The 17405-nt window shown below is 41.4% G+C and overlaps 1 protein-coding gene across 5 annotated transcripts in view; it reads left to right on the forward strand.

Moving 5' to 3' along the window:
- The first annotated feature begins 11016 nt into the window (after window positions 1–11016).
- LOC109905034 (pre-B-cell leukemia transcription factor 3) overlaps window positions 11017–17405 on the forward strand; it is a 110946-nt gene continuing 104557 nt past the window's right edge. For all 5 annotated transcript variants that reach the window (XM_031802457.1, XM_031802459.1, XM_031802458.1 and 2 more), the window contains exons 1-2: window positions 11017–12333; window positions 12767–12840. In XM_031802457.1, the coding sequence (XP_031658317.1) occupies window positions 12134–12333; window positions 12767–12840 (274 nt within the window). In that variant the 5' untranslated portion in view covers window positions 11017–12133. The remainder of the gene's footprint in view (window positions 12334–12766; window positions 12841–17405) is intronic.

Genomic DNA, 17405 nt, shown 5'->3' on the forward strand with positions numbered 1-17405 from the left:
TATAACTAAGCAATAAAGAACAATATACCACAACAAATAGCTGTTCATAGGCACGACGCAACACGGAGTGCCCTGGACACAGACCTTAACTGTGGTATATTGGCCATATATCACAAACCCCAGAGGTGCCTTATTGCTGTTATAAACAGTTTACCAACATAATTAGAGCAGTAAAAAAATAAATGTTTTGTCATACCCGTGGTATACGTTCTGATATATCACGCCTGTCAGCCAATCAACATTCAGGGCTCGAACCCTCCAGTTTATAATAGTGGTTGGGATATGGCAAAACCAAATAGAATTAATTATATTTCAGTGGTTGGGATATGGCATAACAAAATATTATTCATTATGTTTCAGTGGTTGGGATATGGCATAACAACATATTATTCATTATGTTTCAGTGGTTGGGATATGGCATAACAACATATTATTCATTGTGTTTCAGTGGTTGGGATATGGCATAACAACATATTATTCATTATGTTTCAGTGGTTGGGATATGGCATAACAACATATTATTCATTATGTTTCAGTGGTTGGGATATGGCATAACAAAATATTATTAATTATGTTTCAGTGGTTGGGATATGGCAAAACCAAATAGAATTAATTATATTTCAGTGGTTGGGATATGGCATAACAACATATTATTCATTATGTTTCAGTGGTTGGGATATGGCATAACCATTGAATACATATTAAAAGGAGATTATTCATTTGATTGTAGAATTCAAAACCAATATTTGTACTGTAATTTGAAACCTGAATGGGACAGACACAATACATATGTGTCATTGTATAAACAAACTCAAGTGATAATGTGCTATAACATCATGCTATTCTCCTCTACAGTGGGAAAATAAATGACATGCAGATTGTAAATCTCATTAGGAAATAACTCATTGTATATCTGAGATTGACAAACAACAGGTGAAGGTGATATGCATTATTACTTTTCAGGCTATAGAAACAGAAGAAAGTTACGTACCATGACTGATATATGGTTCACACATTGTACAAAAGCATTTAATCAATGACTTCAAGTGTTATACCAATAAATATCAGTAATATTTCCCAAGCACACTGACTACAATGAATCCCATATAGCTGTATGATGTATGATTCTCTCTGCATGTGTGCTTTATGGTATCTCTTTACAGTCAACCTGCCCATAAACAACAATGTTGATTCACATGCTATTATATATGTTAAGCAATTAGGCCTGAGGAGGTTTGGTATATGTCCAATATACTGTACCACAGCTAAGGGCTGTGTCACGTTCTGACCTTTATTTCCTTTGTTTTGTATTTATTTAGTATGGTCAGGGCGTGAGTTGGGTGGGCAGTCTATGTTTGTTTTTCTATGATTTGGGTATTTCTATGTTTCGGCCCAGTATGGTTCTCAATCAGAGGCAGGTGTCATTAGTTGTCTCTGATTGAGAATCATACTTAGGTAGCCTGGGTTGCACTGTTTGTTTGTGGGTGATTGTCTATGTTGATGGCTTGTTTCAGCGCAGCTCGCATTAGCGTCACGGTTGTTATTTTGTTTACTGTTTTTGTATAGTGTTTCAGTGTTCAGTGTTTTCTTTATTAAAATTCATGATGAACACGTATCACGCCGCATTTTGGTCCTCCGATCCTTCTCGCCTCTCCTCTTCAGATGAGGAGGACGACCGTGACAGGCTGTTCTTAGGCACGACGCGACACATACGGTCTGATATTACCACGGCAACTGGATTACCTTCATATACAAATAACAAAAAGACATAACAACTACATTGCGTCTCTGGCAACCTAACCAATGGAATGAATGGCTAGCAAGCTTGGCTAGCAACCATAGATGTGTCTGATTAGGCCTGTATTTTCATCAAGAAATAATAAATAATAAATAATAATAATAATAATAAATAAGCCTATGAATACATTTATTAAAATACAGAATTTTATTTAGTTGTAGAACAGCAATTGTACAATCAAGGTTGTGCAAAGTGAAGGTTTAAATCAAATCAAATTGTATTGGTCACGTACACATAGTTAGCAGATGTTATTGCGAGTGTTGTGAAATGCTTGTGCTTCTAGTTCCGAAAGTGCAGCAATATCTAACAAGTAATCTAACAATTCCACAACAACTACCTAATGCACACAAATCTAAAGGGATGGAATAATATATGCATATAAATATATGGATGAGCTCCAACAGGACAATGACCTAAAGCACACAGCGAAGACAACACAGGATTGGCTTCGGGACAAGTCTCTGAATGACCTCGAGTGGCCCAGCTAGTCCAGACTTGAACCTGATCGAACATCTCTGGAGAGACCTGAAAATAGCTGTGCAGGGACGTTCCCTGTCCAACCTGACATAGCTTGAGAGGATCTGCAGAGAAGAATTGGAGAAACTCCCCAAATACAGGTGTGCCAAGCTTGTAGCGTCATACCCAAGACGACTTTAGGCTGCAATCGCTGCCAAAAGGTCCTTCAACAAAGTACTGAGTAAAGGGTCTGAATACTTATGTAAATGTGATGTTTCAGTTTTTTTTTTTCACCTTTATTTAACCAGGTAGGCTAGTTGAGAACACCTTTATTTAACCAGGTAGGCTAGTTGAGAACACCTTTATTTAACCAGGTAGGCTAGTTGAGAACACCTTTATTTAACCAGGGAGGCTAGTTGAGAACACCTTTATTTAACCAGGTAGGCTAGTTGAGAACAAGTTCTCATTTGCAACTGCGACCTGGCCAAGATAAAGCATAGCAGTGTGAGCAGACAACAAAGAGTTACACATGGAGTAAACAATTAACAAGTCAATAACACAGTAGAAAACAAAGGGTGAGTCTATATACAATGTGTGCAAAAGGCATGAGGAGGTAGGCAAATAATTACAATTTTGCAGATTAACACTGGAGTGAAGAATGATCAGATGGTCATGTACAGGTAGAGATATTGGTGTGCAAAAGAGCAGAAAAGTAAATAAATAAATAACAGTATGGGGATGAGGTAGGTGAAAAAGGGTGGGCTATTTACCAATAGACTATGTACAGCTGCAGCGATCGGTTAGCTGCTCAGATAGCAGATGTTTGAAGTTGGTGAGGGAGATAAAAGTCTCCAACTTCAGCGATTTTTGCAATTCGTTCCAGTCACAGGCAGCAGAGTACTGGAACGAAAGGCGGCCAAATGAGGTGTTGGCTTTAGGGATGATCAGTGAGATACACCTGCTGGAGCGCGTGCTACGGATGGGTGTTGCCATCGTGACCAGTGAGCTGAGATAAGGCGGAGCTTTACCTAGCATGGACTTGTAGATGACCTGGAGCCAGTGGGTCTGGCGACGAATATGTAGCGAGGGCCAGCCGACTAGAGCATACAAGTCGCAGTGGTGGGTGGTATAAGGTGCTTTAGTGACAAAACGGATGGCACTGTGATAGACTGCATCCAGTTTGCTGAGTAGAGTGTTGGAAGCCATTTTGTAGATGACATCGCCGAAGTCGAGGATCGGTAGATAGTCAGTTTTACTAGGGTAAGCTTGGCGGCGTGAGTGAAGGAGGCTTTGTTGCGGAATAGAAAGCCGACTCTTGATTTGATTTTCGATTGGAGATGTTTGATATGAGTCTGGAAGGAGAGTTTGCAGTCTAGCCAGACACCTAGGTACTTATAGACGTCCACATGTTCTAGGTCGGAACCATCCAGGGTGGTGATGCTAGTCGGGCATGCGGGTGCAGGCAGCGACCGGTTGAAAAGCATGCATTTGGTTTTACTAGCGTTTAAGAGCAGTTGGAGGCCACGGAAGGAGTGTTGTATGGCATTGAAGCTTGTTTGGAGGTTAGATAGCACAGTGTCCAAAGACGGGCCGAAAGTATATAGAATGGTGTCGTCTGCGTAGAGGTGGATCAGGGAATCGCCCGCAGCAAGAGCAACATCATTGATATACACAGAGAAAAGAGTCGGCCCGAGAATTGAACCCTGTGGCACCCCCATAGAGACTGCCAGAGGACCGGACAGCATGCCCTCCGATTTGACACACTGAACTCTGTCTGAAAAGTAATTGGTGAACCAGGCAAGGCAGTCATCTGAAAAACCGAGGCTACTGAGTCTGCCGATAAGAATATGGTGATTGACAGAGTCGAAAGCCTTGGCAAGGTCGATGAAGACGGCTGCACAGTACTGTCTTTTATCGATGGCGGTTATGATATCGTTTAGTACCTTGAGTGTGGCTGAAGTGCACCCATGACCGGCTCGGAAACCAGATTGCACAGCGGAGAAGGTACGGTGGGATTCGAGATGGTCAGTGACCTGTTTGTTGACTTGGCTTTTGAAGACCTTAGATAGGCAGGGCAGGATGGATATAGGTCTGTAACAGTTTGGGTCCAGGGTGTCTCCCCCTTTGAAGAGGGGGATGACTGCGGCAGCTTTCCAATCCTTGGGGATCTCAGACGATATGAAAGAGAGGTTGAACAGGCTGGTAATAGGGGTTGCGACAATGGTGGCAGATAGTTTCAGAAATAGAGGGTCCAGATTGTCAAGCCCAGCTGATTTGTACGGGTCCAGGTTTTGCAGCTCTTTCAGAACATCTGCTATCTGGATTTGGGTAAAGGAGAACCTGGAGAGGCTTGGGCGAGGAGCTGCGGGGGGGGCGGAGCTGTTGGCCGAGGTTGAAGTAGCCAGGCGGAAGGCATGGCCAGCCGTTGAGAAATGCTTATTGAAGTTTTCGATAATCATGGATTTATCAGTGGTGACCGTGTTACCTAGCCTCAGTGCAGTGGGCAGCTGGGAGGAGGTGCTCTTGTTCTCCATGGACTTCACAGTGTCCCAGAACTTTTTGGAGTTGGAGCTACAGGATGCAAACTTCTGCCTGAAGAAGCTGGCCTTAGCTTTCCTGACTGACTGCGTGTATTGGTTCCGGACTTCCCTGAACAGTTGCATATCACGGGGAGTATTCGATGCTATTGCAGTCCGCCACAGGATGTTTTTGTGCTGGTCGAGGGCAGTCAGGTCTGGGGTGAACCAAGAGCTGTATCTGTTCTTAGTTCTGCATTTTTTGAACGGAGCATGCTTATCTAAAATGGTGAGGAAGTTACTTTTAAAGAATGACCAGGCATCCTCAACTGACGGGATGAGGTCAATGTCCTTTCAGGATACCCGGGCCAGGTCGATTAGAAAGGCCTGCTCACAGAAGTGTTTTAAGGAGCGTTTGACAGTGATGAGGGGTGGTCGTTTGACTGCGGCTCCGTAGCGGATACAGGCAATGAGGCAGTGATCGCTGAGATCCTGGTTGAAGACAGCGTTGGTGTATTTGGAGGGCCAGTTGGTCAGGATGACGTCTATGAGGGTGCCCTTGTTTACAGAGTTAGGGTTGTACCTGGTGGGTTCCTTGATGATTTGTGTGAGATTGAGGGCATCTAGCTTAGATTGTAGGACTGGCGGGGTGTTAAGCATATCCCAGTTTAGGTCACCTAACAGAACAAACTCTGAAGCTAGATGGGGGGGCGATCAATTCACAAATGGTGTCCAGGGCACAGCTGGGAGCTGATGGGGGTCGGTAGCAGGCGGCAACCGTGAGAGACTTATTTCTGGAGTGAGTAATTTTCAAAATTAGTAGTTCGAACTGTTTGGGTATGGAAAGTATGACATTACTTTGCAGGCTATCTCTGCAGTAAACTGCAACTCCGCCCCCTTTGGCAGTTCTATCTTGACGGAAGATGTTATAGTTGGGTATGGAAATCTCTGAATTTTTGGTGGCCTTCCTGAGCCAGGATTCAGACACAGCAAGGACATCAGGGTTAGCAGAGTGTGCTAAAGCAGTGAGTAAAACAAACTTAGGGAGGAGGCTTCTGATGTTGACATGCATGAAACCAAGGCTTTTTCGATCACAGAAGTCAACAAATGAGGGTGCCTGGGGACATGCAGGGCCTGGGTTTACCTCCACATAAATAAATTTGTAAAGAATTCTAAACTTGATTTTGCTTTATTGTTATGGGGTATTGTGTGTAGACTGATGAGGTTGAGGGAAATGATTTAATCCATTTTAGAATAAGGCTTTAACGTAATAAAATATGAAAAAAAGTAAAAAGGTCTGAATACTTCCGAAGGCACTGTTATGACGTGCTAAAAAAAACTTTGTTTAGCTCTCCCTCTCTTGTCAAATTGCTTTACTACCACCATGGATATGTCCCAAAAAATAGTTGTTTAATGTTCTATGTTGCTAACCAGTTTATAATACCAATTAGGCACCTCGGTTTTGCGGTACCAATATGACCAACATGACTAATATACCATGGCTAAGGGTAATATACCATGGCTAAGCGGAGTGCCTGAATACAATTCAGGCACTCCGCTTTGTGTTGCGCATAAGAACAACCCTTAACCGTGTTAGGTTTAAGCAAAAAGGCCCGAGGATGTGTGGTATATGAGGGATAGGTGTTTCCTTTATTTTGGCTAATGAGGGATATACAGTATATGGAAAGCAGATGGTGTGACACAGGTGTGATTCCTGAGTTAATTAAACAATTAACATCCTATCATGCTCAGGGTCACGCATAAAATGCCCAGTTACCCATTATTTTGGCTTCCATGGCTAGAAGAACATTTCTCGTGGACTAATCCATGGGGTGGAAGGTAGCTTAGTGGTTAGAGTGTTGGCCCAGTAACCGAAAGGTTGCTAGTTCGAATCCCAAAGCTGACAAGGTAAAAATCTGCTGTTCTGCTCCTGAACAAGGCACTGTTCCTAGGCTGTCGTTATAAATAAGAAATTGTTCTTAACTGACTTGCTGAGTTCAATGTAAAAATACACTTTAAAAATCCCTCCAATAGAGTTCCAGACACTTGTAGAATCTATGCCAAGGCGCTTTGAAGCTGTTCTGGTGGCTCATGATGGCCCAACACCCTATTAAGACAATTAAGTTGGTGTGTCCTTTATTCTGTCAGTTACCTGTACCAAAAACCTCTGAGGTGGGTTGGTTATAAACTGGTTAGCAACATAATTAGTCATTTTTGGTCATACCGTGGAATATTTAAGCAATAAGGCACGAGGGGGTGTGGTATATGGCCAATATACCACGGCTAAGGGCTGTTCTTAGGCATGACGTAACGTCCGAGGTGCCTTATTGCTATTTTAAACTGGTTACCAATGTAATTAGAGTAGTAAAAATAAATGTTTTGTCATACCCGTGGTATACAGTCTGATATACCACGGCTGTCGGAGAATCAGCATTCAGGGCTCGACCCACCCAGTTTATAACATCTGATATACCACAGCTTTCAGCCAATCAGCATCCAGGACCCAAACTTGGTTTATAAATTGCCAATATACACTGAGTATACATAATATTAAGAACACCTGCTCTTTCCATGACATGCCTTTGAACGGGGTATGGTGGTATGTGCCAGGCGCACTGGTTTGTGTCAAGAACTGCAACGCTGTTGGGTTTTTCACGCTCAACAGTTTCCCGTGTTTATCAAGAATGGTCCACCACCCGAAGGTCATTCAGCTAACCTGTGGGAAGCACTGGAGTCAACATGGGCCAGCGTCCCTGTGGAACGCTTTCGACACCTTGTAGAGTCCATGCTGCGACAAATTAATGCTGTTCTGAGGGTGAAAGGTGGAGTGCAACTCAATATTAGGAAGGTGTTCCCAATGTTTGGAATACTCAGTGTATATCATACCTCCTCGGACCATTTCTTAATTGACTGAGTATATGGAACACGGCATTATGGGGTATTGTGTGTAGACTAAATCAAAACAAATCAAATGTATTTATATAGCCCTTCGTACATCAGCTGATATCTCATAAACTACTGCAGCATAAATACTGGAGGCTGAGACAGGAGGGGTCAGGAGACACTGTGGCCCCATCCGACTAAGGCTGTCACATAACAAAATGTGTAAAAAGTCAAGGGTTCTGAATACTTTCTGAACAAAGTGTACAAAGCTCTCCCTCGCCCTCCATTTGGGAAATCTGACCATAATTCTATCCTCCAGATTCCTGCTTAAAAGCAAAAACTAAAGCAGGAAGTACCAGTGACTCACACAACATGGAAGTGGTCAGATGACGTGGATGCTACGCTACAGGACTGTTTCGCTAACACAGACTGGAATATGTTCCCGGGATTCATCCAATGACATTGAGGAGTATACCACCTCAGTCCCCGTCTTCATTAATAAGCGCATTGACGACTTCGTCCCCACAGTGACCGTACGTACATATCCCAACCAGAAGCCATGGATTACAGGCAACATCTGCACCGAGCTAAAGGCTAGAGCTGCCACTTTCGGACACTTATAAGAAATCCCGCTATGCCCTCAGACAAACCATCAAACAGGCAAAGCATCAATACAGGACTAAGATTGAATCCTATTACACAGGCTCTGGCGTCCATAGAATGTGGCAGGGCTTGTAAACTATTACGGACTACAAAGGGAAACCCTACTGCGAGCTGCCCAGTGACACAAGCCTACCAGACATGCTAAATGCCTTTTATGCTCGCTTTGAGGCCAGCAACACTGACAACTAAGACAACTGAGACAACTGCGTGATGACGCTCTCCATAGCCGATGTGAGCAAGACCTTCACAAGGTTGTCAACTGACTGTTGACGACCAGCTGACGTCAACATTCACAAGGCCGACAAATTACCAGGACGTGTACTCAGAGCGCAGACCAACTGGCAAGTGTCTTCACTGAACCTCTCCCTGTCTGAGTCAGTAGTACGTACATGCTTCAAGCAGACCACCTTTACTCCCCACACAGAGACGCGTACAAAGCTCTACCTCGCCCTCCATTTGGCAAATATGACCATAATTATATCCTCCTGATTCCTGCTTACAAGCAAAAACTAAAGCAGGAAGCACCAGTGACTCAGTAAAGACAAAAGTGTTCAGATGAAGCAGATGCTAAACTACAGGACTGTTTTGCTACCACAGACTGGAATATGTTCTGGGATTCTTCCGATGGCATTGAGGAGTACACCACATCAGTCACTGGCTTCATCAATAAGTGCATCGATGAGTCTGTAATACCAACATGCTTCAAGCAGACCACCACAGTCCGTGTGCCCAAGAACACAAAGCAAGCTGCCTAAATGACTACAGACCCGTAGCACTCACGTCCGTAGCCATGAAGTGCTTTGAAAGGCGGGTCATAGCTCACATCAACATCATTATCCCTGAAACTCTAGACCCACTCCAATTTGCATACCACTCATACAGATCCACAGATGATGCAATCTCTATTGCACTCCACACTGCCCTTTCCCACCTGGACAAAAAGGAACACCTATGTGAGAATGCTATTCATTGAATACAGCTCAGCATTCAACACCATAGTTCCCTCAATGATCATCACTAAGCTTGTGGTAGTTATGTAGAGAGATTGTTAGTTTATCTGCCACATTCAAGCAAACGTTGGGACTGTTCCATTTAAATCAAATCAAATCTAACATTATTGCTCACGTGCGCCAAATTACAACAGGTGTTTTCGGCGCATGTGACAAATAAAGTTAGATTTGATTTCCCAACATTTGTTTGAATGTGGCAGACAGGTGAACGTTAAGATATAAACGATTGACACAATCTAACATTTTCTCTATATACCCTTAACACATGCTGATACGTGACATATTTCAATCAACACATCGTCACTACTCTGCTGTTCATAAGACCGAACTAGCTTTATGGAAGTGAGGTTGAGGCCTAAAAGAAAGTTTGGGCTTACTTATTTTCTTGTCAAAATGACTCAAAACAAAAGGGCCTTACACACTCAAAGGGAAAACACAGGTAAAGCTGTCTACACCTAGTCTACAGTGGATTAAAAAATCTTGAAAATGCAGGCAGAACAGAAAGTGGCTAACAAGACACCTCTGGGTTAGGTCTATCCACCCAAGAAAACAGGATCCAGCCAGCCCCCTTGTTCTTGCAAAAGTTACAATTATGTTTAACTTGAGAGGCAGAGAAAAATTCCCTGTGCACGCAACGGGCGGCAGCTGACGTCCCTCCCCGTGCCGCTGCCGCCAGGGTTGAAGGCAAATCTGCTGCTAGCTTTACACAGAAGACAATGGAGGCGGCTGCGTTGGCTGTGTGGGTAAGCGGATTCCGGTATTTCCAGTCATGGCGAAGGCAATAATCAAATAACAGGCCGGTTCAGTGTTTCAATTAAGCTGCGTATGTAGGCTTTAACACCCAATTCAGTCTAAACTCGCATTGTATAAATCCATATTTCTGTATGTGTTTTGATTTGTTTAATATATGCATTGTTGCACGTGGAAGCCGACTCTTCCATTGGAGATAAGTTTGTACCTCATTTGAATATATATTTATTCAAATGCCCTTACTCTCATGTTGCCTACAGTAGGTTAAGGAGGGGATCATTGGAAGGCCAAGGGGCCCATTTTGGTCCGACTCGTCTCCAGAAGACCACATTCCTCCATTTAGCGCTTAGGCACTGAACATGCATTGATGCCACAACTTTGGCATTTCAAGCATGGTTACATTATGAATCTCCACTTCTTGATCGGAATGCACCATTCCAAGCTTCTTGTTGAAAGCCATTGTTAATCGACGTGATGAGTGCATTCTGTTATTATTTTTCCACCACAGATTTTGGCTGGGCCTATGTGCCATCATATGGCTATTCTAAAGGCCACTCCCTGAAAGTTGTTGAAAATAAAGCTGAAAAGAAAACCATTCTTTAATCCACATAGGCCTTCAATGGTATACCTTTCTTGATGTTAAGTATATCCTTCTCACATAACTATCTACAGTATTTTATTATTGCTGAACTGCCTGAACACTGTCTTTGTCTCTCAAGTTGTGCATCCAATTCTCACAGTTGCTGTCATAGCAACCAAAAGGGAGGACCACCATGCAAATATCACTCATGGCAACGACCAATGGAAAGTTACTGACTGCCCATACAATTATCTTAAGGGTGGGCCATTGACTCTGCTATTCCATCATTGGTGGATTTGACCTTCAGTCTACTTCCGCAGAGAGACGATTGGAGAAAAAAAAGCCCCCTCTCTCATGTTTAGAACCTTGCTGCCCTAGAATAGGTCAGGTCGTAGTTGGATCACGTGAGCTACAGAAGGGGGTCATTCTCCACATATAGTTTCATTCTAGCTTTTTTATAGCACTCAACTCGATAATGTCTGTGCGCCGTAACCTTGAATGGGTTTAAGTGACGACGCGTCTTTTTATGCACGATCAAATTAAGAGTGATACTTTGCGTTGTCTGAATAGGTGTCCTCTTCAGATTAGCATCATCATATCTCAGTGCTATGTGCTGTAGTAAGAGCCGAGGGGGAGGCTACAGGAGGGACAAGGGTTTTACATCTCAGAAAGGGGTGGAGCTTCATACGGTTCTTCTATTTTTTTTGATGCTATAGCGTTCAGTCTATCACGTCCTCCCAATCGCTCAGCACACCACCAAAAACCGTCAACTAACCTAAGACTGACGTGATTTTGACAGGAGTAGACCTACAGGAATTTACGCATTGCTATTTGTTGCGCAATCATACCATTTCTTTGTCAAATTTTTAACTTTTAAAAGTGGCCTACTCGTTCGCTATTTTTCTAGCACGTTATTACCCTTATTTTAGCATCGGGGAATCCACTGCAACTTTTGAGAAAAGCAAGTGGTGCCTTTTGACATTGTTATTTTCGCTGTAGCACATTGTGTTGGGTTGCAAGTTGCGCTTGGATTGCTGGTTCTATGGAATCTTGGAAGTTCGTATCAAGACCAGAACAACGAGGATGCCAAGAGGATACGCAGGGAGAATCGGTTGAAGACAACATTCAGACTGAAAACAGCACGGACCTTTTGCATGAATAGGCTACCTGCAAGACACACCTCTATTGCCTAGGCTACTCAGATTAATTAGTGTTAGATAATGAATATCATATTGATTTTAGACTGAAACATAATTTTCATTACATGCTGTGAATTGAAGAAAACTATCAGAGACGATTTTTTATATAGTCGAGTACCGTTCTCGGTAACCTATAATTTACAATTTTCTGTAACAGATCGCGTTCAATTTTCAATGTGCCACCAGCCGGACAATATTGCTCCTGTATGTGATTGAAACATATACAATCTTCTCTTTTTGCCTCGCTGAAAAGCGCATATTGATTGTGTTGCGGCATCATGATGGAGGAACAAGCCCGGATAATGCAGGCGCTCAGCGGCGTGACTCTGGCTGGCCATTCGGTACAAGGAGGCATGGGACTACCGCCGCCCCACGGACACGAGGGGACGGATGGGGACGGAAGAAAACAAGATATTGGGGACATTCTTCATCAAATAATGACAATTACCGACCAAAGTCTGGATGAGGCGCAAGCAAAGTTGGTCCTTTTAAATTATTTTAATTTCGCGAATTAATAATTCTACACACAGTTGGCGAATAATTTAATTGTGGGTTATTCTGTAGACATAGGCTACAGTCATAGGCTATAGGCCTATGGCAACTTTTTAAATTGTGACAGATTGTTCATTGGTAGCCTAATGTTCAATAGGTGCCCTATCTGGCAAATTGCGTCTTTGACCAATTAAAATATTAACATGATAACGACAAAACGTACAGTGATAACAGTGATAACTATACAATTCAATTAATGTGAAGTTGGATACAATAGTGGAACTATATATACCATAAACTCTACATGTGCCCTTGAGGCCTATCAATTTGAGTTATTTCCCCAATTTTAAAGGCACAAAACTGATATTGTAGCTAATGTTGTTACTAACAAGCATTTTTTTGTTTCTTTACTGACAAAGGAAACACGGATTGAACTGTCACAGAATGAAACCCGCGCTCTTCAGCGTTCTCTGCGAAATCAAAGAGAAAACAGGTGAGGCGAAAAGCTGTAACTACACTATTTAGGGAACCTTGCCTACTAGTAATAGGTTTCCATTTTCAGTCCACTCTGTTCTTTGCGCTCGAAAACATATTTTTTTTAATCATATAATATATACAGCTACATTTCACAAGATAATCTGTTTGTCATTTAGCAGATGAGATTGAACAGCGTTTGCACCAGTTTGACCGTGTTTCAGCTAGAGCACGCGGATGACCTGTGTGCGTTGGTTGGTAATGAATGTGTCTGCATAAAGTGACGGCTAAACAGTACTGTATAATTCACTGACGCTAACATTATATTGGATGTAGGCCTACTATACTAAGGGGGAAATTGAAGTTGAATGAGATGAGTTTATATGACGTTGGTTGCCAGCATTTTTCCACCCGGAAGAAAACATCACAAAATATTGCCATGGCAGTTAAAGAGAATATGTCACACTTTATGAAGAAACTGGCACATTTCTTGTAATTATAATTGAACCGTGTGAGTAAACACTCCACTAAGGTTCATTAGATGGGAATGCATGTCTGATTATGTCAAATCTGGATCACACTGTGAAGGATGGATCACAATGTGATCTGGATCACAATGTGGATCACACTGTGAAGGATGGATCACAATGTGATCTGGATCACACTGTGAAGGATGGATCACACTGTATGTGAAGTTGCTCAGAGAATTGTGACAATTATTTTCCATCTTCCTTGGTGATGATAATAGTGTAGTTAAAAACAAGTATAATTCAATAGATTTTACATGGATACTTCAAGCTACAAAAGCACAAGTGTAGCCTATTGTAATATATATTTATGAATGGGTGAGAGGACTATAGATGTCAAAACAAGGTTGGTAACATCATTTTAACAGAGTGTGGAAAGGTGTGCAATTGAAATTTTTCTGTGATTTGAGAGGGGAGATGGTAAAAGACATATTGACACAAACATATAAAACATTTGAAAATGAGTAACCCTTCAACCACTGAGGTAATATTAAAACTAGATGATCAGGGTTCAGAGATCACAACCCTAAAGCATCAATGATGAAGTGCCATCATCACCAAATAACACCTGTGCTTGGCCAGCTGTGTAGCCATTGTGAGACATGCAGTTCAGAGTGACTTGAGGAAACATAACATTTAATGAACTTCTCAGGAGTGGGAGAGAGAGAGTGGGAGAGAGAGAGTGGGAGAGAGAGAGATAAAGAGAGAGCGAGAGAGAGAGAGAAAGAGAGAGAGAGAAAGAGAAATAGAGAGAGAAAGAGAAATAGAGAGAGAAGGAGAGAGAGAGAGAGAGAGAAAGAGAGAGCGCACGCGCACAAGGGATGACAGCCTCTAGAAATGACTTCAAGCTATAACAAATACATAGGTAGTGTAAGGGCTGAAAGTGAGCATAGCTCCAGATAGAAATGTGGATGTACAGTTTGGCTTCATTAGACACAATAGATAGTTATGGGTTATTACTGGAATATTCATAGGTCATTTTCACAACAATGTCACGCTAAGCCACAAAGTCTCAGCAAGTGATTGCAGTTTTTAATAAATGTTCAGTGTAATTCTTTCAGTAGTGTAGGCCTATAGAGTTGTGATTTAAAGGTCAATTGTTTCTGTTATAATTGTAAAACTGTTATACTGGTTGGATTATACCGTATGGCACTGTATTGATGATTTATAAAATCTCTTACAATATAAATGATTTTGGACTGAACCAGTCACCGTATTTAGTTTGCAGATACTGGTTTAGGAATTAAATTTTTGTTGTAAAAAAATAAATAATAATAATTATGTTTCACAAAGATTAGCTATGACTTGCAAAGGGCTATTGTTATTGGCATTATGCCACATTATGTTTTTTTCCTTTTTTTTTTTTTACAAAGGTAAGAGCATTAGCAATGGGTTTTCCAAGTGCTGTTTTGGCAACTTGAGGTAAATGGGGGAAGCTGCACTTTAAGGCCCAATAGGAGCCTCTTGTTATTTTATAAAATACTGCAAAAATAATCAAATAAAGGAAGGTTGGGTATCAAATTCCACGTTGCGTTCGCTGGAAAACAATCATTCACTATATCGCTTTCATTGCAGCTTTATTTTTCCTCATATTCCCTTTTAGACATTCCTTGTAAATCACCTTTAGTGTTGAGCCGTGCGTTTCAGAGGGGGGTTTCACAAGAGCTTGGATTGTTAACAGTGATTGGTCTTTATTTTGACTGTGCTGGGGTTGGGTGCTTACGTCTCTGAGAGGGTTGCCGTGCTGAATATATCTGTTGTGTGTGTGTGTGTGTGTATGTGTATATATATATATATCTTATGATTGTACTATAGCTGTGTGTGTTGTTACAAAGGATAGCATGGTCGAAGAGCAATGCTTATTAAATGTACCGTGTAAATCAGGGCCTCTGTATTCAGCTGGATAACATTTCTGATGAACTAATATTTTCTGATGAACTAATATTTTCTGATGGACTAATATTTTCTGATGGACTAATATTTTCTGATGAACTAATATTTTCTGATGGACTGAACCCAGGAAATGAACAGAGCATTTTAATGTTTTGTACATATTCATTTACGTAGGGAATTGTACATTATTCTCCGAATTTAGTTTAAGACACTATCAGTCCAAAATATTCTTAGCTGTTATGCAGAGTAAGGGTCAACCTAAAATCCTCATTGGCCAAGTTGGAAACAGAGCACCTCGTCGTTAGACACAGAAGGCTTCAAGGCTCAAATTATACATTTGATGTGAATAGTTTTTGTCAGCAAATGTAACAAATGTTTAGGGACTGCAGCCGAGAAAGATAGAGGAGCCTTTAATTGTGTGTGTGTGTGTGTGTGTGTGTGAATACGGATGACTAGTATGCAATTGGAAAAAGAGCAAAAGCTTGTGAACCTCGCTATGATCTAGCAAATTAAAATGACAAGTACTTTTTTGGTCTATTTACTGTACAAAATGCTAAAATTAGAATTTATATTGGTTTCTTTATTGGCATTTTACCACCATTGTACTACATTACCGGCCAGTGGCCACTGAAAGTATGGATGAAAGAGTACGTTGAAGCGTTGTGTATAAAAGCCTTGAGACATTTAGTAAATACTCTTAGTCAATGAGTCTCAGTGTTTTCTGTAGGTTCTACCCTAAAGAAGGCTCGGAGAAAGGGTTGGTTAGCTTTATCCGTTCAATTACAGGGAGTGTATATATAGTGTGAGACATTGTTTCTTTATTTCGATACAGTAATATGGAGTTATAAAAACGAATTAAGCTAATTACGGTGCTAATTAAGTCATTAAGACCTGGGGTTCGGGAGCATAAACGATCATACGACAATTAACGAAATTGACCTTGTGACCCCTGAAATCTTTTGTCCAATATATTGTGGGTTCAGATATGTCTCAGAAACACGGAGTGGTTTGGAGTAAACAGATGTACTACCTAGCTTTAGTGGAATCACACCTTTGTCGTTTTCTCTTACTTTACACTCTGGCAAACAAGGGAGAGAGATGTTTGCTTGCTGTGTGTTTCAAAAATAAATCTAGAGAGTTCTCTACAAATCCGAGCCCTGGGCATATTTAGCTCTATCCCACATACATGCACTATGATGGTCTAATTACAGGTAGTTTTTTTTTTTTTTTATATCAAAGGAAACTGTAGTCTGTATAGTGAATATTTAATTCCATTTTTCATACATAAGACCAGTGGTATAAGTATAAAATACTTCAAAGTACTACTTAAGTATATTTTGTGGGGTATATGTACTGTACTTTACTATTTATATTTTACTTTGACTCCACTACATTCCCAAAGAAAATAATGTACTTAAAAAAAAAAAATTCTGACACCAAGAAAGTATTTGTTACATTTCGCATGCTGGACGGTAAATATGTTCCGATTCACACACCTATCAATATAATGCTCTGTCATCCCCACTGCCTCTGATCTGGCGGACTCACTTAACACAAGTGGTGCGTTTGTAGATGATGTCTGTGTGTTGGAATGTGCCCCCATCTGTCTGTAAATAAACGGAGGACTTCTCCCTGTTCTCAAGTACATTTAAAACCAGATTTTTTTGGGGGGGACTTTTACTCAAGTGGTATTTTACTGGGTGACTTTCACTTCAGGTAAGACAATTAAGATCTTTTCCCACCACTGCATAAGATAAGCGTTACGTTCAGAGTCACAAGCACTATGAAACAGATAGCATTGTCCTTGCATTTGAGGCTTTTTGCAACCCTGGAAGTTACTCCGAGGACAAGGGGAAACCAGCTCAGTAAGAAAGACATTTCACTGCAGTGGATCACAGATTCTGCTCTCAAAACTGCCGGAGCACATTAGAGCTTTGCATTCTGCAAAACACACATCTTGATAATGTGCTCCATATACTTTCTTGCTTGGCTAAATCAATTGTGGGCTTAGATTGTAATAAAGCGAAATGAGGTCAATTGAAATCATTAAGTTGATTTACCAGCCGGCTCAGATTGAGGAGGTAAGCATTTCTTAAGCCTGTGGGGGACATTCTGTCTCAGGGCAATCAAACAGTGAGCTAATGAGAGGAATAAATCTGTCGGG

This window comes from Oncorhynchus kisutch, linkage group LG23 (genome assembly GCF_002021735.2).
Source record: "Oncorhynchus kisutch isolate 150728-3 linkage group LG23, Okis_V2, whole genome shotgun sequence".
NCBI lineage: Eukaryota > Metazoa > Chordata > Actinopteri > Salmoniformes > Salmonidae > Oncorhynchus > Oncorhynchus kisutch.